This window comes from Schistocerca cancellata, chromosome 10 (genome assembly GCF_023864275.1).
Source record: "Schistocerca cancellata isolate TAMUIC-IGC-003103 chromosome 10, iqSchCanc2.1, whole genome shotgun sequence".
NCBI classification, from domain to species: Eukaryota; Metazoa; Arthropoda; class Insecta; order Orthoptera; family Acrididae; genus Schistocerca; species Schistocerca cancellata.
Genome location: NC_064635.1, coordinates 89,263,900 through 89,287,112, shown reverse-complemented (window position 1 = coordinate 89,287,112; position 23,213 = coordinate 89,263,900). Strand labels below are relative to the sequence as shown.

The 23,213-nt window shown below is 37.0% G+C and overlaps 1 protein-coding gene across 7 annotated transcripts in view; it reads right to left on the bottom strand.

Moving 5' to 3' along the window:
• The window catches only part of LOC126106534 (zinc finger protein 3 homolog), a 578,052-nt gene that overhangs the window by 384,201 nt on the left and 170,638 nt on the right, over nt 1-23,213 (bottom strand). For all 7 annotated transcript variants that reach the window (XR_007523363.1, XM_049912865.1, XM_049912859.1 and 4 more), the window contains exon 7: nt 13,814-13,863. Coding sequence is in view for 6 of the 7 variants with exons in the window: in XM_049912865.1 (XP_049768822.1) it covers nt 13,814-13,863 (50 nt within the window). In the remaining variant the exon portion in view is untranslated. The remainder of the gene's footprint in view (nt 1-13,813; nt 13,864-23,213) is intronic.

The window sequence follows — 23,213 nt, the reverse complement described above, 5'->3', positions numbered from 1 at the left end:
TGTGGAATTAAAGCCAGGATTTTTCCCTTAAAGAGTCCGAGGTACAAAGTATTATGCACCCTCATTGTTCATACATCATCAGTAAATGTGTTGATTGTTAATTTTGTTACAAGTTGTATCTTTTAAATAATACACAGGCATATAAATACTTGTTTTGGATTATATCTTTTGGGTTTTTTTGTTTGAGGTACTCCTTGGGTGGTGTATGACTGTTTTAGTTAACCGGTAGATGCACATCATTGCAGTAAGTACAGTACAGAGGCTCCAACACTGCAAGAACAGGTTAAGCAGAGTCTTGGAGAAGGCTACGTCAAAACTTGTCAATGAGGAATATTCTAAATGTATATTTCTACAAAAATGTTTGTTTTAGTGTTAATTCACATGCAGAAAGCATATCAGTGCATGGTCGGACAGTAAGTGTCCGTAGTTAAATAATCCAATTAAAATTTCATTCAAGGGTATGATTGAATTAGTAAGCATCAACATGTTGTCTTTAAGCAACACCTGTGATTGTCATGCCGTATTTTGATATGCCATAAGAAAATAAGTTCCACTTCATTTGAAAAAGCTAATAATAATAATAATAATAATAATAATAAACCCTGTGGAGGCCCGGGAAAAGAATAGGCCTCCGGTATGTTCTGCCAGTCGTAAAAGGCGACGAAAAGAACAAACCACTAACAGGGCTAACCCCCCTTTAGTGTGATTACTTGGCTCAGGACAGAACTAAAGAAGCCTCGCACAAGCGCCGTCATGGTCGGGGACGACACTTGAACCCTATGCCCGCCTACAATGGTAACGACACTGCTAGCCAACTGGAAAATGATTTAAATCCAAATAGAGGTGTTTTGCAGGATATGCTTCCTGCAACCACCCTAGAAGGAAAATAAAGACAGAGGATGAGATGGTCAGATGAAGTTAACCAACACCTCATGTTCTGTTATTACCACGCAACAAACCTAGGAACCAACACAATTGGATATAGATCACAAGTATACACAACATTTATTACCAGATATCCAGAATTAAAATTTTTAACAGAACAACGACTAGCTGATCAGATCCGTGTAATAATAAAAAATAACAGGATACCCCAGTCAGAATTAGAAAACATCAAACAACAAGTACAACAAATACTGGAACAAAATAATGTGCAATCAGAAGAAGAAGAAAATACAGTAATGGACTCAAACATCCCAGAGCAAACAAACAAAGACCAACACGCATCAATTAAACAATCAGAGGAAAACAAAATCTTAAGACAGCCACCAGAACAAGCACAAAAAGAACACGAAGTGACACACATGTTAGATACAGAAGAGAAATTTCAGCTGACATATATAGAATACAAAGACACAAATAGAGACATTAGACCATTCTTGCATAGACCGCCAAATAACCCACAAATCGAAACAACAATAAAAACTATTAACACAATCATACACAACAAAATAAATGAAAATACAACTACGGAAGAGTTACAACTACTGGTTTATATAGGAGCACTCACTACACTAAATATACATACTAGGCAGAGATCAGAACCAACCAACACACAGAAGAAACCCACAAAACCAGCATGGCAACACAGGCTACAGATCAGAATAGAATAACTGAGAAAAGACATCGGACAGCTAACACAATTTATAAGAAATGAAATGTCAGAAAAAAAAAAAAAAAAAAAAAAGGTTAGGTAAAATCTCACAACAAGAAGCAATAGAGCAATTAGATGAAAAGAAGCAGAAATTACAAGCATTGGCCAAACGACTTAGAAGATACAAAAAAAAAGTGAAAATAGAAGGAAACAAAACCAAACATTCAACACAAACCAAAAGAAATTTTACCAAACAATGGATAACACACACATTAAAATAGACAATCCACCAAACATAACAGACATTGAACACTTCTGGAGCAACTTATGGTCAAACCCGGTACAACATAACAGGCATGCACGGTGGATACAAGCAGAAACAGACTTATACAAGATGATACCGCGGATGCCTGAAGTGATAATTCTACTCACAATTGGAAAGCCCCTGGAAAAGATAAAATAGCAAATTTCTGGCTAAAGAAGTTCACCTCAACACATTCACATCTAACTAAATTATTTAACAGTTACATTGCAGACCCATACACATTCCCTGATACACTTACACATGGAATAACTTATCTGAAACCTAAAGATCAAGCAGACACAGCAAACCCAGCTAAATATCGCCCCATAACATGCCTACCAACAATATACAAAATATTAACTTCAGTCATTACACAGAAATTAATAACACATACAACACAGAACAAAATTATAAATGAAGAACAAAAAGGCTGTTCCAAAGGAGCACGAGGATGTAAAGAGCAACTGATAATAGATGCAGAGGTGACATATCAAGCTAAAACTAAACAAAGGTCACTACACTATGCATACATTGATTACCAAAAAGCTTTTGATAGTGTACCCCACTCATGGTTACTACAAATATTGGAAATATACAAAGTATATCCTAAATTGATACAGTTCCTAAACATAGTAATGAAAAATTGGAAAACCACACTTAATATACAAACAAATTCAAATAATATCACATCACAGCCAATAAAGATTAAGCGTGGAATATACCAAGGAGACTCATTAAGTCCTTTCTGGTTCTGCCTTGCTCTGAACCCACTATCCAACATGCTAAATAATACAAATTATGGATACAATATTACTGGAACATACCAACACAAAATCACACATTTGCTATACATGGATGATCTAAAACTACTGGCAGCAACAAATCAACAACTCAACCAATTACTAAAGATAACAGAAGTATTCAGCAATGATATAAATATGGCTTTTGGAATAGACAAATGTAAGAAAAATAGCATAGTCAAGGGAAAACACACTAAACAAGAAGATTACATATTGGATAACCACAGCGACTGCATAGAAGCAATGGAAAAAACAGATGCCTATAAATATCTAGGATACAGACAAAAAATAGGAATAGATAATACAAATATTAAAGAAGAACTAAAAGAAAAATATAGACAAAGACTAACAAAAATACTGAAAACAGAATTGACAGCAAGAAATAAGACAAAAGCTATAAATACTTATGCTATACCAATATTGACCTACTCATTTGGAGTAGTGAAATGGAGTAACACAGACCTAGAAGCACTCAATACACTTACATGATCACAATGCCACAAATATAGAATACATCACATACATTCAGCAACAGAAAGATTCACAGTAAGCAGAAAGGAAGGAGGAAGGTGATTTATCGACATAAAAAAACCTACATTATGGACAGGTAGACAATTTAAGAAAATTCTTTCTAGAATGATCAGAAACTAGCAAAATACACAAAGTAATCACTCATATAAATACATCGGCTACACCACTGCAATTTCATAACCACTTCTACAACCCTCTAGATCACATAACATCAACAGTTATGAAGAAAGTAAATTGGAAAAAGAAAACACTACATGGCAAGCACCCGTATCATCTAACACTGCCACACATCGATCAAGACGCATCCAACACATGGCTAAGAAAAGGCAATATATACAGTGAGACGGAAGGATTCATGATTGCAATACAGGATCAAACAACAGGATCAAACAATAAACACCAGATATTACAGCAAGCATATTATTAGAGATCCCAATACCACAACAGATAAATGCAGACTTTGCAAACAACAAATAGAAACAATAGATCACATCACAAGCAGATGTACAATACTAGCAAATACAGAATACCCCAGAAGACATGACAATGTAACAAAAATAATACATCAACAGCTTGCCTTACAACATAAACTTATAAAACAACACGTTCCCACATACAAGTATGCACCACAAAATGTACTGGAGAATGATGAATACAAATTATACTGGAACAGAACCATTATAACAGATAAAACAACACCACATAACAAACCTGACATCATACTCACCAATAAAAAGAAGAAATTAACACAACTAATCAAAATATCCATACCCAATACAACAAATCCACAAAAGAAAACAGGAGAAAAAATTGAAAAATACATCCAACTGGCTGAGGAAGTCAAGGACATGTGGCATCAGGATAAAGTTGACATTATACCAATTATACTATCAACTACAGGAGTCATACCACACGATATCCACCAGTACATCAATGCAATACGGCTACATCCAAACTTATATATACAACTACATAAATCCGTAATTATTGATACATGTTCAATCACCCGAAAGTTCCTAAATGCAATATAACATATACCGTACAGTTAACAGGAAGTCATGCTTGATCAAGGTCCACGTCACTTTCCATTTTTGACCAGACATAATGTCTGAGAAAAGAAAGACAGAAGAAGAAGAAGAAGAAGAAGAAGAAGAATAATAGCAGTAATAAATCATATAAATTGGAAAACACCACACACGTCCACTTTATACTTTCTGTGGGCACACTGTTCTTCATTAACACACATTTCTGCAACATATTGCAAAAATCGTCAAAGGTGCTGCAGACACAAATTAATTTCTGTTCATTAGAATAAAACTCATTGACACTTTAGAACATGCAGTACATATCAAGGCTCCAGAAGCCAGGAATACAGTCTTCTCTGACTAGCTGATTCCAGCTGTGGCCAGTTACAGCTGTTATTATATAACTAGACAAATGCCTTATCTGACGAATCTTTCATCATGCAAAAAAATTATGTCTACTACCATAATACAGTCTCAAAAATGACAAATGAACTTTTATTAAGCAAATATTTACAAGTCTTAGGGACAGCATGTTACCTTCTCTATATAAGATCACACTGGTTTACCACTATACCCTCTATTCACTCAGTATGTGTGATCCGCTCCATTATCAGACAAATTATCACACACATTGACATTCTTAACTGTTCACAAGTTCTATGTTAATTTTTCATGTGAACTTCTTATTCACTACACACAAATTGTAATAATATATAAATTGTATACTATTACGTATTACAAGAATTGTGGATTTAAAGTAACTTTCTGTATCTTGGAACTTATTAAAGATACTGACTTGAAATTTAATTGGTAAATTGCTAGTGCTACATAACTCTTTTGTAAAAAAATTTTATTAAAATTTATTTACCGAGACAGATAGCAATAGTATTGAAGGTTGGTGTATGATTTAACGTCCCTATATACACTCCCTTGCATCACATTAGTAATGGACTTTCCACAAAGCATCCACACAGGCATTCAATACTGCCTCTAAAGCCTGAATACATATTGCTGCACAACAATTTATGAAGACTGGTAACAATATAAGTAGACAACATCTTAAACACTATGTCCTCATGAGAGGAAAATGTGTGACATTGGAGGAACTCATGGGGTACAAAAAGGCTGGTGTGATGGCTATAAAACAATAAAGATGGAAAGGCTAATGAAATCCAGATGACCTTGAAATGGCAGTAGCAACTTGTCACATCAGAACAGAAGAACTAAGGACAGCTTCATGTAGAAACCAAAATGCCACAACAATGCAAAAGGGACTGAATAAGTGTGCTATTTGGGATGAAACTTTAAACTACTTGCCTATGATTCCATTATGTATTACAGGATACATAAACTTAAGCATTTATATTCATCCCTTTGTATACAAGGTGTCCCAAAAGGAATGGTCAGAATTCAGGGATATGATCAGAAACAAAAAAAGTCCCCTAAACATGAGCTCTAAAGTTCATTTGTTAAGAACTGCAACCACTAAATTTTCTTGCACTACATTTTCAATACTGTGAAACAAATCTCTTCTACTGCAAACTCTCTGCTTTCCACGTTTTGAAAGGTGATATTATGGACCAAAACAAGAAAAAAAGTCCAGTATTCATGGGCTCTAAAGAGCATACCCTAAGAGTCATGAGAGCTTGTTCATCTTCACTGCCATGGAACACCTCTCTCCTACTGAACAAGTGCTCATAGCTCTTAAGGCACGCATTTCAGAGCAGAGAGCAGTATATCATGTTCAAGTCACTGATATCCCTTGGAACCGCGTATCTCTTTGCTAGACCTTTTTTGCTTTGAATGATTGTCCTGTCACATCCCTGTATACTGACCATTCCTTCAGGGACATCATGTACATCTCAAGTACTACAATTATAGTATATTATCTATAGATTATTTTCCATATGTAGAATATGCCCTAAGATGGCTTACAACTATCAGAGCCAATAGATTTGAACACAACATTTTTTTGGTGTAATGCTTGGATGCTAGTTACCCCTCATTTGTTGCTTTGTTTGATAAAAGAATGATTTTAGCAGAAGATTTTTATGTAACTGGCTCCAAGTCTGCTTATAAATGTCCTTCGGTGTTTTCTCATGTATTTTTTCATTATGTAATCTATGTACTATTTCTCCATATCATATACCATACAACATGCAATTTGAAATAACATGATTTGTCACTATTGTTACATATTTCACTTCAATTTGAAGGCAACTTTACTTTACTTTCCTTAGTCTCTTATGTATGTCATTTTTGTTTGTAAATGAATACACTGCACAGTCAAAAAAGTTTGTGATTGCAGTCTAGGTTACCTCAAAATGAAATTGATAGGACACCTTTCTCTCATTTTCATTTCTGCTATGAACAAACTACCAAAAAATGGAGGTGGCACTTGAGGTATGTGGACAACCAATGTATTCATGTCTACGAGGCAATATTGCCATTACAGTTCCAAACTCCTCTAACTCTCTCCCTGTGGCAGAGAATGAACATCCAGTATTGCAGCAGTGTGAGCAGTATAATTACTGAGTGTGGTGTATGCTCTTGTTAGATAAATATTTTTTGAGCCACTTTCTTTTGGCAGAAATGAACTCAGTCAATGGTTGCTGTGCATCTCAGATACAGGTGCTCACACACAGGGAAACTGATGAGGGGGGCCAGTTCTATCCGAATTTGGCCCAATACAACGAATCCAGAACAAGTAGTCAACACTCAGGTGGACGTTCCGTTACTTTATAGTCAAATTAGTTTTAAAGACCCTCTACCTAATAATATATGCAGTAGTAGTTTCGTTATGCACTTGAACATAAGAGGTCTGTCTGAAGGAATGATCAGGAAGCTTTATGATATAGAAATTTTGCTAGAAAGTGTGAAACAATCTGTGAAAGTAATATGCCTTAATGAGCATTGGCTAAAATCTGAAAATATCAGTCTCCTAAATAAACTTACAGGTTATAAACTGGCTACCAGCTTTTGTAGGACCAATGGGTATGGAGGCTCTTGCATATTAGTTCATTCCACGGTAGACTATGATATCTGACAGAATTTTAGCCATCTGAATGAAGAAGGCACATTTGAAAGTTGTTGTATAGAACTTAAAGAGTATAACACACTAATTATCAGCATATATCGCACCCCTGGGTACCATATAAGCTCTGTATTTTTAGATAAGTTTGATACATTGCTACATAAATTAAAATGTGAGAAACTGTACAAGAAAGTGGTTATATGTGCTGACTTCAACATAGATGTAAGGACTGATGACAAATTTTCTTCACACTTAAAGAACCTGGTAGCCACAAATGGGCTAAATCTCAATTTCGATCAGTATACAAGAATTACAGCAAGCTCTGCAACATGTATTGACAATATTGTAAGTAGTTATAATTATTATGTAAAAGAAAAGTTTCTTCTAGATTTAGGAGTATCTGACCATAAAGCACTATTTGTATCACTACTGAAGCAAAATTCAGTCTGCACAACAAAAAGGTGTAGGAATTTCAGTCAAGAAAATGTGGAAGTATTTTGCAAAAAACTAAGCCAAACCAAGTGGACAGTCAGCAAACACACTTCCACAAGTGACAATTACAATAACTTTTTAACTGAATTCTTGGGTATATTCAATGAATGCTTCCCTTTTGTAACAGTGAGGACCAGGTCCCAAAAAAGTAGATCCTGGGTAACAAAAGGAATTAGAGTGTCTAGTGCTACTAAGAGGAAACTGCATATGGAGGCAAAAGTAAATCGAAGCCCTCAATTTCTTAAGTATGTAAGCACATACAAAAAAATATTTGACACAATAGTTAAACTAGCAAAACGTACTGCAAATAATGACTTCATTTCAAATGCAAAAAACAAATCAAAAGCTGTTTGGTCTGTTATAAGAAGTGAAGTTGGCAGTGAGGCAGAGAGAAAATGCCCTTCTAAAATAGTGATAAATGGTAGAGCTGTTACAGAACCCAGTGCCATTTGTGAATCATTCAATGACTTTTTCATAAACTGTAACAAATTTGGTGACTGTTCACCACCAAATACAAAGCCCAATATGACAGATAGCAATTGCACATGTTTTAAGTTTTCTCATGTTTCCATCTCAGATGTCATCAAAATCATAATGTCCCTAAAATATTCAAAATCTGCGGGGTGGGATGAGGTCCCCACTGAAATAATAAAAATAGTCCGTCACAGTATTGCATACCCACTCTCTTTCATAATCAACCAATCATTTGATGAGGGATGTTTCCCAGATCAATTAAAATATGCAGAAGTTCGGCCCATACACAAAAGAGGCAAACAAGATGAATTGGGCAACTATAGGCCAATCTCACTGTTACCAATTTTCTCAAAAATATTTGAAAGAGCTGCATGTGATCAGATTGAAAATCACAATTCATCTAACAGCATTATCTTAGGCAATCAATATGGTTTCAGAAAAGGCCACAGCACAATCCATGCAATAAATGAATTAGTCACAAAAGTCAGCAGATGTCTTGATGATAGAATGTGTGTGTCAGGCATCTTTTGTGACCTGTCCAAAGCCTTCGGCACAGTAAATCATGACCTGCTTCTCCAAAAATTGGCACGCTATGGTTTTCAAGGCAAATCTCTTAGCTGGATGTCATCATACTTGGCAAACAGAAAACAAAGAGTACTTATTAACATCAACGACAAGAAATTTCTCTCTGGCTGGAAAAACACTCAATTAGGTGTTCCACAAGGCTCAATATTAGGGCCACTGCTTTTTCTATATTATATTAATGATATGCCATGTCAGGTCCAGTCTGATACTATCCTCTATGCAGATGACTCAACAGCTGTAGTCTGTTGTAAAAATGAGGTAGACCTAATTCGTCATATTGAACAAACACTTGGGGAAGTGGAGGCATGGGTCAAAAACAATAACTTGACATTAAATATTACAAAAACAGAAATTGTTCATTTTACCACAAAACAATCTGCACAGTCTATAAGTGAAATAAGGTATATGGACAAAAAATTAGAGACTGCAGACTGTGTCAAATTCCTTGGCGTGTTAGTCAATAAAAACCTGTTATGGAGTCACCATGTGGACAACATACTGGGTCGACTGAATAGCCTTGTATATATTATGAATATCTTGTATAGTATTACTGATTTAGCTGTAAGAAAAACTGTATATAATGCATATTTTGTTTCAGTCATTAGGTATAGTATAATTTTCTGGGGGTCTGAAAAAACAAATTTACTTAGAGCTTTTAGACTACAAAAAAGAATCATCCGAGCAATGGTGGGAGCAAAACCAAAGCAACACTGCAAACCTTTATTTGTAAAACTGGATCTAATGAGCATTCCAAGCATATACATCTATGAAACTCTCACTTTCACGAAAAGAAACCCACAACTTTTTGAGGGCAACTTCTTCTTGCATCAATATGATACAAGACATACAACGAGCTACATGTTACCTACCCACCGTTTAAAATCATATGAAAAAACCCCATACTATATGGGCATGAAATTTGTAAATAAAATATGGAAAGATATGGATGACCCAAATGTAAAAGGCACCAAAAGAGACCTGGGAAAATATCTGAAAGATAAATGTTACTATAGTGTAGAAGATTTCATGAATGGTAACAATGCATTATAATTGTAATTAAAATACCTCTTTGAAGATGTTACACCATGTATATTAATAGTTTATTGTCTATTTTTAGTATTGTTATATATAGTGTAAAAACTGACAAGTCACCTATGTCACAATCTTTGATTGTATAAGGCATGTTATGTGATAATAAAAATTGAATTGAATTGAACAGCATCCTGTGTGTTGCTTATATTTCACTACCATTTCAGATACTTACTACAAACTTGTTTCATTTACATTTTTTTTTCTTTTCTTATTGACGGTGTCCTTGTTTATTGTCCTTAGATGTTCCCTGTACTGGGCTGTACAGCAGATTTCTTACTTAGTGTATTTAACTCACAGTCATGAGCCTATCACTACAATCAACTTCTTAATAGAGTGTTGGTCCATCTTTGGAATACAATATAGCAGCAATTCTGCATGACATGAATCTGAGAAGTCACTGCTAGGTTTCCACAGATATACAGAACTACAGCACACAATTGCATCTGGTGCATAAAACATCAACACAATTTCACTATCATGATCACCAAATCAGTGAAACATGATTCAAGCCTTGTGACACAGATGGTTGTCCTTCTGGAAGATGCTATTGTTGTTGGGCAAAGCATCAAGAATGAAGGGATACAGGTGATCCGTAACAATGTTCATCTAGTCCATACCAGTAATGCCAGCTGTCCAAAATGAAATAACCTAAATATGTCTACAAAAAATGCCAGAAAAAGCTGAAATAAATAGGGTGCACTGTTGTGAAGTTTCATTTTTGCATTAATTATACTGTGTAAGGTATTTATGGATAGAGGGAGGAGGTGGAGTATACATATAAGAAAACGCAGAAAAGTAGATATTGTTAGGAACTCAAACTGTATAAACAATTTCATCAAATTTTATGTACAGGCAAGCCAAAATGTAATCAATGCTAATTTTGTTTTACTTTGGAATCAAGTTCTTGAAAAATAATTTACTCATATCAAACTCATATTTCAGTTTAAAATAACTTTGGGAAATAACTGTTCCATAGGGTTTTGCATCATATCTCATATGAGTATATGATGTTTCATTTTAATGGCTTTAATAGCCAGAGAGAAGATGTATAGATATTCAGAAATGAAAAGCTTCCAGAAGCAAAAGCTTCAGCAAAGCACAAAAGCCTGAAAATTTTGGTGCATGTCTTATGCACCTCATTAGAGAAATGATTTCTGGATGGACTTGTACTTTGAATGCAGATTTAATAAGATTTTATTTGTATGATATGCATATAAAATATCAGTCCATATTTAAAACCTTGATATTTTGATGCAAACAACCTCATGTCAGTTTCTTTCACATAACTATTTCTCACAATAAAAATATAAATAATGTTTCTGCTAGGTACTTACAGGACAAACTTAACAATATCTGCACTGCAATATTACATTATTCCTTATACTTAGCGAACTCCTGCACTCATTACAAGTTTGCTGTTCCCCTCCTAGGTTCAATCACTAGCACATTGTCTATTGCAACTGCGAACTGTATGACTGCTGTTCAGCCTGCATAAATCAAAGTCTGCTTTGATTAGAAGAGCTCCTTTTATTATTGTGAAGTTGCAATACCTTGTTAATGTCACCTATGCTGCAAAAGCATTTCCACTAATGACCTCAACTGTTTATATTTCATAGTTTTATGGTCTTGGTGTGTCTCTTCCAGACTCATCAGCATACGTATATACAAAACAGCTCTAGTTTGATTGTTAATCCAATCTAATAGTACATTTTCATTGGATATTAAAGTGTGTTTTGAAATCTTAGTCCAATTCAAATGATTTTCCTCAGATCAACATGATTTAATGCTTTCCTGTAGTAAAAAAAAAAAAAAAAAAAAAAAAAAAAAAAAAAAAAAAAAAAAAAAAAAAAAAAATCTAGATAAGAAGGCAAATGGTTGTTAGAAAGAGCCATGCTTCTGGACCCCAGCTAAATCACTCATTTTCCAGCTAAACGGTATTTAAAAAACTTCAATACAACAAAACTGTATCTATCAGGCAGTAAGAGTACTGGATACCAATTGTCCTTAAATTACGAAGAATTAAATTTAACTTACAGATGATTACAGATGTAAAGATTGCAGCCCAAATTTTCATATGCTTTTTCTGGTCTCAACAGATGAATAATTTTACCAGAGGGATGTGTGAGCATCTCAAAGTATGCTATTTCCTTTACCCTATAGACATTACTTAATTAAAGGAAAGTACATTGTTGGTGGAACTGGAGAACTTGGCTGTATGTTATCACAGTAGAACGAATACATCAACATTAAGGCATGTTTGAACGAATACATCAACATTAAGGCATGTTTGAACGAATACATCAACATTAAGGCATGTTTGAATGAATACATCAACATTAAGGCATGTTTACACTGAGTTCAAACATGTTCTGCAAAACTGTTTGCAGCTAGTACTGGACTACCAATGTTCACAACATGTCAACAAGTTGGCAACACAAAACCAGTGTTCTACAGAGGTGTAGGTACACATCAAAGGAACACTGTTCCCACCCTGATACCACTAAATACCACAACACAGAGCTCGTGTCTGTTTTTGCTAGGTCTGTAGTGTTGGATGTTTGTAGGTTAGGGGGCGCCTAACGACAAGGTTATCAGCACCCATTTTGCTTGTTGTCTTCCTGTGTGTAAACAGAATCATGACTCCCTGTGTGTTAACAGGAGCATGACTCCCTACAAAAAATTGCTTGGTGCCATTGGCAGTGATGTAGACAAAAAATTAAGTTTCTCATTCCTCAATACCACAGCAACAACAACAGGATTTGTTATCTAACTTTAAAAAAATTTTGTCCACACGTTATGTGAGCCGCCGCCCTATGAAACGATGGTGACAACAAAAGAATATAGGATGATTTCTGTGAGGCAGAAATGAATGTATGTATGTAAGAAGTAATAGTCAGCAGAAAACATGGATGTCGCAGGAGGATCATCAACTGTAGATTTCACTGTCACATTCTTTGGAAGAGTGAGCGAAATAGAAGCCGAAGAAGTTTTTTATTGAGAATGATAATTTTGGTTAATTTTAATATGAAATATATAATCAATTAATTATATCTCTCAGTGCTACAACATAATTGAAGTATATGATCAATTAATTATGCCACTCAGTGCTATAACACAATTGAAATACGTTTACATAATACCTTTCAACTAAAGCTTCACAAACTGCAGGAACTATTTGAGATATGGCTGGCTTTGAAATGTGGAATAAATATGCAACACTTTGATAGGAATCTCCCATTCCCAAAAACCAAAGAGTATCAGCAAGTCTTTGCTTCACAGGAATAACTTTTCTTAAATTTGTGTCTTTCTTTGAACAGGTCCTGCAATACTCATTAGAATTTTAATACTGGTCAGCAACATCCTAGTGAAGATATGAATTACTAGAACCATCCTCCAAATTCAGCTCATATGGCATGTCATTCTGGCCACATCTTATATAGGCCTAGTATGTTTTTTCCAATACTGATGACTACATCTTTTTCTTTGTCAGCTTACTTCACTGAGTATTATTAATGCAGCACCACATACCATTAATTCTCCCTCTCCACTTATTACATAGCATTTGATGCAAAGACATAATGTGAAATGTTTCTTGACAGTTCAGCAACAATGTGGATACATATTTAGAAATGTTTGTCACTATTGTAGGGGGGAATATGAACAATGAGCAATGTTGCCAACAAATTGGAAATAATGATGTGAACAGAAACATGTTTTTATAAACTCAGTGGTAAATGCAGCTTTACAGGCATCACTGGGCAGTGTTAATGTATTGCATATATGTGTGTATACCTATATATTCTCTGGGCACTTACAAAGTGAAGCTGCAAAACAACCCATGCACAAAATGAAAAACAAGGTATGCAAAAAACTGTACAATACCTTTCTGGTTCACTGCCACTGTTTATTGACTCTGATTCTTCTTTGAGATCCTGAAAGAGGTATTAAGAACATCTATAACAACAACAACAACAACAACAACAATAATAATAATAATAATAATAATAATAATACTCTGGATGACTGGAATACTGTGAGATATATACACTACATAAGAAGGAAGACAGAACTGATGTTCATACTTATAGAGGGACTTCCATTCTTGTGTGTGTTTAGATTTGGGTATTCAACAGTGAGGTTATCAGTGCCCATTTTCATTCTTCCTGTCTCAAACACAATTCTGTTGCAATGTCAACTGAACTGAACTGAACTGAACAACTTGAGGGCTAAATTCACAGATATCAAAAATGTTTCAGGCAACATGGATCTTGCCCAGAACAAATTTTAGTTCTGAAACTAATTCTCAGGCATAAAAAAGGGGCATAAAAATTATTGTGCAGCTTTGTGGATTTTAGAAAAGCTTATGACTAAATAGACAGAATGTCTGTCTTTAAAATTATTAATTGACACTAACTCACACAAATTTTAAGATAAAATTCTGGGGAGAAATTTCAGAACACTTTGAAATTAGAGGAAGAGTGAGACAAGGTGATGTTCCTTAGAAAAGGCAATCCAAGAGATGTGCAAACTTAAATCAGAGCTTAAAATTTAAGTAATCAAATTAGGAAGACTCACTAGAAACAAACAGCAACTATTAAAGAAACAGAAAAAAGAGCAGGGCTCCAAAAACCATTTGAAAAAACAAAATAGGTATCTACCAACAACTTGGCACCCAATATTCTAAATACTAAATTGGAGATGATCGAAAGAGTTTCTCAGTTCAAATATTTAGGTAGAACTATCTGCGATGACCTAGAAACTATTGGTTATGACATTTGCTGTCACAAAATTAAACCAACTTTCAGGATTACAAAAGATATCTATAAAAGCAATGTATCTCAAAATTCACAAAACAGTAGGATTTCAACACTATTGCAAACCAGAGTGTCTTTATTGGGCTGAGACATTCATTTTAAACAGAAAGAGACAGACATTTAAGACATCAAAAGAGGTAATGAAAAGTAGTCAGGAAAATTTTACATTCAAATTATACTGTAGATGGAACACAGAGCCTAAGAGCAAATAAAGAAATTGAAAAGCATGCAAAAATTTATTTGAATATGAAAAAAACACAGGCTAAAATTTTATGGGCATATCAAAAGACTGGAATCAAGCACATTAACTACATGGGTTGTAGAATTCTAAGACATTCACAGTAAAACTAAAACTGAAACTATAAAATGGACTGGTGCAGTAACAGAAGACCTCAATGAAGCATGAATAACACAACTTGATGTATCAGTCCCCTTCTAGCAGCCTTCCTGCTTCATTCATCCTATGTTGTTTTGCTTCCAAATTAGTATAATTTGTTCACTCTGTTTACTATATGGTCACCAATTCTGGTGCAAAGTTCGTCATTAGTCTCATTTGAGTTGCTCCTCAAAACTCTCAGTCCATATCCCTGCTCAAAATGTTGTACATCCCATTTGGGAAGTTCTGTAATTTTTCCACTCACACAGATGTCCACATTGTCAAAATGAATTTCATGATTTTTTTCACTCCAATTTTGGTCCCACCTCTGAATTTTTCATTTCCTTCATTGTTGCTTCAAGTATATGTTGAATTGTAGTCCAGAAAGACTACTTCCATGCTTAGACCCTTTTTAATCAAGAACTTCCTTCTTGGTCTTCCATTCATATTATTTCTTCTTGGTCCTTGTATACATTTCCCTATAACATACACAAATTTGTCTGAGTGTTTGAAACATTTTTCACTACTTTTCATTACCGAATGCTGTTTCTATGTTGACAAATCTCATAAAAGCACCTTGAGTTTTCTTTAGCCTTGCATCCATTATCAAGCAAATACTTACATTAATTTCAATCAACTGCTGGTCATTGTGTATATTTGTTGGTACCAGCTCCACAACAATTTTTACCACTGTACCTTATTCTAGCGATCACAATCACAAGTCAGTTCAATTCTCTCTCTTTTTAATTATTAGTTATCTAATTTCTAACCTACGCCCATCCTTGTTCAATAAGAATGCTTGCATTTTGTTTACAAGTTGATTAAAACCTGGATACTTTTTCATACATTGGTCTAGGGTATGAACACATTTTGAAATGTCCATTTTCAATGCATCTGGAAAATCATTATAGCCAAAGATGACCACGATGCAGAAAGGCACAACAAAAAGACTGTAGGAAAGTTGGCTTTCGGCCAGACAGCAAACAGCATTGCATTATGGGAGAGGCAACTGGGTCAGGGTAAGGAGGCGGCTTTGGCAGGAAGGGGGAGGGATGCAAGGTAGGAGTGGGGGATGGTAAATGCCTGCTAAGAGTGTGTGGGGATGAGGCAGAAGTAAGACAGCTAGGTGCAGTCAGGAGGTTAGACAGAGGGTGGGGCAGGGTAGTGGAAAAGGTGAGAAGTAAAAAGACTACATGCGTTGACGGAATGAGAGATGTGTAGTGCTGGAATGGGAGCAGGGACGGGACTAGATGTGTAAGGACAATGACTAACGACAGTTGAGGCCAGGAGAATTATGGGAACATAAGGTATATTGCAGGAAGATGTCCCACAGCACAATTCAGAAAATCTGGTGCTGGTGGGATGGATCCAGATGGCACAGGCTGCAAAGCAGTCATTGGAATGAAGGACGTTGTGCTGGTCGATGTGCTCAGCAACAGGGTGGTCCAGTTGTTTCTTGGCCACAGTCTGTCAGTGGCCAGGTTGTCATTCCCACATATAATGCAGGACAGTGGTTGTAGCCTAGCTTGTAGATCACGACTGGTTTCACAGGTGGTCCTGCCTTTGATGGGGTAGGTGATGTTTGTGGTGGTGGTGGTGAGATGATGTACGGGACAGGTCTTGCACCTAGGTCTACTACAGGAATATGAGACATGAGACAAGGGGCGGGGAGGAGGGGTTGTGTAGGAATGGACAAGGATATTGTGTAGGTTCAGTGCACAGTGGAATACCATTGTGGGAGGGGTGGGAAGGTTAGTGGGTAGGACATTTCTAATTTCAAAGCACACTGGGAGGTAGGCATAACCCTAGTGGAGAATGTAAGATCTGTAATGGCCTTTGGCAAAGGTGGTGTTCAATAGTGGTAAGGTCATGGGCATTTCCCTTTACAATATCATCCCTAATACCCATGGCCTAAATGCTACTGAACACTACCTTTCCCAATAGCTGACAGATTCCAAACTAAACACCTCCTTGCTGGTTACCATGACCAACTACATCCTCATCCACACAATTGCCTCTCCTTTGAAAGTATTACCTACAAAAAAAATCTGGGTATGGCTATGAGCACCTGCATGGCACCACCCTGTGTCAACCTATTCATGTTCCATCTAGAGAAATCCTTCCTAAAGATGCAGAATCCCAAACCTCTCACCTGGTTCATATTCATTGATGACATCTTCGTGATTTGGATTGAGGTTGAGGACAACCTATCCACATTCCTCCAGAACCTCAATACCTTCTCCCTCATTTGCTTCACCTGGTCCTACTCAACCCAACAAGCCACCTTGCTAAATGTTGGCCTCCACCTCAAAGATGGCTACAGCAGTACCTCTGTCCATATCAAACCTACCAACCACCAGCAATACCTCCACCTCGACAGCTGACATCCATTACATACCAAGAAGACCCTTCCATACAGCCTGGCTACCTGTGGCCATAGCATTGTAGTGATGAGCAGTATCTCTTGAAATATACCAAAGGTCTCGCTGAGGCCTTCACAGATTGTAATTACACTCCCAACCTTGTACAAAAACAGATCTCTTGTGCTTTATCTTTCATCACCCATCACCTTGAACAGTCCCACCATCTGGCCACAGGGGAGCCTTCCCCTTGTGAATCACAAGGGAAACTACCCATCACACTCCCCTCAGATTTAGTGGTAAGAGGGCCCAGTGGACAGCCAGTCAAAAACTGAAAACAGGTCAAGAATGAAAACAGGAAGAAGGTGTACTGGACTGTGGGGAAAAAAATTGAAACAGTGAACAGTGCAATATAGACTAGGCTGGAAGAGAAATGGTGTCTTGGGTAAGTGATTACAGTGTTAGACTGCCATGTGGACAAGCCACGTCTGAACTTCCCTTGTGCCAGCTTTTTTTTTTTATGTTCACTTTATTCAAATTTGTGTCTGTGTTGTGGTGTAGCAGCTGTTTGCAACAGAAAGGTTAAAATAGGGACCTATAATGACAGCAGATTCTGCAAAACTACACTATTAGCAACCAAATGGAAGTGGCTTTCGAATTGGAACTGCAAATATTTGATGACGAAAGACAAGTCAACCGAATCCCTGACTTGAAAATATGCCTAATGTGTCATACACCACATCAGTGACAGTACGTGTGTCTTATGAGAGGAATCTCTTATTGATGCACTTAATTTGTACAGCTGGTAAGTGAGTGAGATATGTCTCCTTGACTGATATAGGCATTTGTACGAAGGTGAATGTTATCACTCCCTAGGAAAGGATGAAAACATAACAGTTTGTCATGTAAACTGCAACAAATGAACGCACCAGTTTCACAATCACACAGTTTCTCTGTGCTCTTTCAAAACATCTGTTTTTAATATTTTTACACTTGCATTTCATTTCTGAAGCCTTGACTCTTGAATTCCTTTATTGTAACATAGTTCACACCCATTTCTTTGTTGTTTTCATTTTTGTGAGACGTCCACTTTCATCTCATCTGTTCTCACTATTCATCACATTTACGTGTGATGGTACTGTATTCTTACCACATGACTCAAATTCTATAACCAATGTATAGTATGACAACTTCCAGGACTACAGAAAGAGAACAAACATTTCAATGACTGGACAAACAGGTACAAATATTGTGAAGAAATAAATAAATGCCACAAGGGACTTTTTAACATCTTGCCCACTTGCCAGTCCAACACTACGACCACTCGCCCACAACCTCATTGCTTTTTCAGGCTGCTCTACATTGCACTTCTAGTTTTTGGAATGTTCACTATTTCTATTTTGCTTTTCTTTTCACGGTTAAGTACACCTTCCTTGTTTTCATGCCTGATCTATGTTCAGTTTTTGATAAGCTATCCACTGGGTCATTTTACCACTAAATCTTAGGGGGGACGGGGGGGGGGGGGTGATGGGCAGTTTCCCTCATCAGTACCACCCAGGACTGGAGAGACTGAATTACATTTTCCGTCAGGGTTAAGACTATCTCTCGTCATGCCCTGAAATGTGAAATATCCTACTCACTAACCTCCCACCCCTCTCACAGTAGTATTCTGCCGTCCACTGAACCTACACAATATCCTCATCCGTCCCTACATGACCTCTGCTCACAACTCCTTGCCTCACGGCTTATATCCATGCGATAGACTTAGATGCAAGACCTGTCCCTTACATCATCCCATGACCACCTACACCAGTTCAGTTATAAGATCACCTATCCCATCAAAAGCAGGGTCTCCTGTAGAACCAGTCATGTGATCTACAAGCTAGGCTGCAACCACTGTGCTGCATTCCACATGGCATGACAACCAGCAAGCTTTCTGTCTGCATGAATAGCTACTGACACACTGTGGCCAAGAAACAAATGAACCACCCTGTTGCTTAGCATGCCACCCAGCACAACATCCTTTATTCCAATGACTACTTCACAGCCCCTGCCAGCTTTTCTCAATTGTGCATGTGGGAACTCTCCCTACAATATAACCTATGTTCCCATAATCCTCCTGGCTGAACATCTGTTAATCATTGTCCTTACCCATCTAGCCCCTTCACTTTTTCCATTCCAGCACTACACAGCCCTCATTCCACCAAAGCACCTACTCTTTTTACTTTTCTCCTTTTCTACTGCCACTCCCCCACCCTCCAACATCCTCCATATAATCTCATGCTGCACCTAGCTGCCTTACTCTCCACCTCATCACTGCACATTCCCAGCTACACTTTACTGCCCCCTACTCCTAATTCTGCATCCCCACTCCCTGCCCCAGCATCCTCCTTACCCCCATCCAGTTGCCTCTCCCATAATGCACTGCTGCTTGCTGTCTGGCTCCAGCTGCCATAGACTGTGGTCGTGTGTGTGTGTGTGTGTGTGTGTGTGTGTGTGTGTGTGTGTGTGTGTGTGTGTGTGTGTGTGTGTGTTCACGCGCGTATGCATGCGCACTCGCACACACCTATTTTTCACAAAGACTTTGCTGGCTGAAAGCTAACTTTCTGACAGGTTTTTTGGTAAGCCTTTCTAGAACTCAGCATCTCCGCTATGTGGTGAGGAGCAACTATCCTTTTTGTTATATTGGTACTTGATACATTATTTCTTATTTTCCTGTGTTGAGGATCCATAATATATTTTGTGGAACAACATTTCCATCTTTAATGGTTAGCTTTTAAGTAAATTCTCCATAAATGTTTATGTATCCCGTATAATGCTTAAAATTTTTTGCGTGATCTCTTCTGCTTCAAAATCATCTGGAATTTGAAGTTACAACTGTGGTGATGGGAAATAAAGTTAACATTCAAAGGAAATGAGAAATGTCTGAGCATAATTAGAAATGTCAGTTTTAATGTGAATTTAAATCTTGTCATGGAGATAAGAGTGATGTGAATAATCCAAGAATGTGCAACTGAGCATACAGCCACTAATGAAACAGAATTCAATGATTCCTGCAAAAGATACCACTCAGACTGGAACACAGTGTGTTCAATCCTTAAATCAAACAGGCTTGTTTTCACAATTACTCACTGAATTTGATCTTAATGAACTGTACACAGAGGGCCTTTGTGAAATTCATTGTCTGGGCAGTGATGAAATACCCATGATGGTAAAACAGTCCTTTACTCAAGGCAAAATGATCAACGTTTGCATCTCGTTGGGGTCTAGTTAATGATTGACTCATCGTTCATGTTCATCACACTACTCACATGAGGAAAACTATTGTGCAGGTCTATTTGCCATCAGAATATTCAAATTAATGAAGACAAGGGCATTTTTCATGAACAGTTGTATGATCTATTTGATGAAATACTCAATCATGATCTTAAACTTCTTATAGATGATATGAATGCATTACTTTGGCAATGATTATATTATCCCGTAGCCTCCATGGAATCTGTATAGGCAATAGTTTCCTTTAACTTAAAATGATATGTAAGAAGACCTAGCATTCACCTGAAGGAAACAGTCTAAATTATAGTTACCACATTCGTTTGAACAGACAATGGAAGTCCTCTTTGTGAGATACACAAACGTATCATGCTGCAGACATTGGGTAGGGTCATTTCTTGGTCCAAGAGAACTTGAAAGTGAAGTTCAAATTGTGGCAATGCCAACAACATAAGCAGAAATCATCTGATGTAGCAAAGTGAAAGGTAAAGTAGGAAGTTCATTTGTAATCAGCCTTAAAAATCTGTAACAGGTACTTCAAGATCAATCAGATGATGTTGAAATGCAATGGTTTAAACTCAAGGATTCTGTGATTACATGTACTGTAGGGACAAGTGGAAGACAGAGTGAAACACAGAAAGAGCAATAAATCCAAAACCATACTTGGCATCCGATAAGATGAAAGGATGATGGTGAAGTAACACAGTGAAATAGCTAAAGATCAGAAACTTCAATTTACTAAACAAAAATACATCAACTTACACTGTGGCGTCAAAAGCAGTTGTAGAGACAAAAAAAAGTGATTTCAACAGAAAAGTAGAGGGGTGCAAAATGATGCATCTCAAATTGACACCAGGACATTGTACCATATCATTTGAGAACTTTTACTTCAACTTCTGCATCTGCATCTACATCTATATCTACATCTACGTCCATGCTCTTCAAACTACTGCACAGTGTGTGGCAGAGGGTACCCTGTACCACTACGAGTCGTTTCTCTTACTGTTCCACTCATGGATACAGAGAGAGGAAAATTGTCTACATGCCTCTGTATGAGTCCCTAATTTCTCATACCTTATCTCCATGGACCTAACACGAGATATATACAGGGCAATTCAAAAGTCCTTGGACACTTCATAAATTGGGGGAAAATTGAAATGTGATGATGGGAACATAGGTTTGACATGGAGCCGTGACTTTTGGAGTGAATGTCATTCATGGCCGCCAGCTTGAAATCCGCCATTTTGGATTCAAGCCATTTTTTTTAAATGGGAAGGGGGTGTATGACACATCAAATAACACTAGCTTGAGCTCTGGAATTTAGTGGTATAATTTGTTTTTGTCTATCTTGTACAGTTTAGAGGTTATTAATGTTCAAAGTTGGGAAATTACCTTCATACCAACTGTTACAACACATGTTCTACATGTTGTCCATCCCATGCAAAGCACAACTGTAGTCACCACAACCACTCTGACTGCTCACGAAGGAGAGTGTCTCCTGCAATTTGGTCATAGGCTTGTTGTATGCATTCCTCAAGATGTCCCCTGGAGGAGTGTGACTACAGTTGTGCATTGCACGGGATGAACAACATGTAGAACATGTGTTATAGCAGTCGGTATGAAGGTAATTTCCCAACTTTGAACATTAATAACTTCTAAACTGTGCAAGATAGACAAAAACAAATTACACCATTAAATTCCAGAGCTCAAGCGAGTGTTATTTGATGTGTCATACACCCCCTTCCCATTTTAAAAAAAATGACTTGAATCCAAAATGGTGGATTTCAAGCGGGGGGGGCCATGAATGACATTAACTCCAAAAGTTGAGGCCCCACATCAAACCTATGTTCCCATCATCAAATTTCAATTTTCCCTTTAATCTTCTAACTTATGAAGGTGTCCAAGGACTTTTGACTCGCCCTGTATTTGCAGTAGTAAGATTGTTCTGTAGTTAGCTTCTAGTGCTGGTGCTCTAAATTTTCTCAATAGTGTTCCCTGAAAAGAATGTCACCTTCCCTCCAGCGACTCCCATACTAGTTTTCGAAGTGCCTCCGTAACATCTGCACGTTGTTTGAACTCCTCAGTAACAACTCTAGTGGCCCGCCTCTGAACTGCTTTGATGTTTTCCTTTAATATGACCTGGTACAGATTCCAAACACTCGAGCAGTACTCAAGAATAGGTCAAACTAGTGGCATACATGCAGTTTTCTTTACAGATGAACCCCACTTTCATAAAATTCTCCTAGTAAATTAAAGTCTACCATTCTCCTTCTTTTACAATCCTTAGAGCCTCTTTCCATTTCTATCGTTTTGCTATGTTATGTGTAGATATTTAAATAATGTGACTGTGTCAAGCAAGACACTACTAATGGTGTATCTGATCATTCTTGTTGTGGTCTTCAGTCCAAAGGCTGGTTTGATGAGTTCTCCATGCTATTCTATCCTGTGCAAGCCTCTTC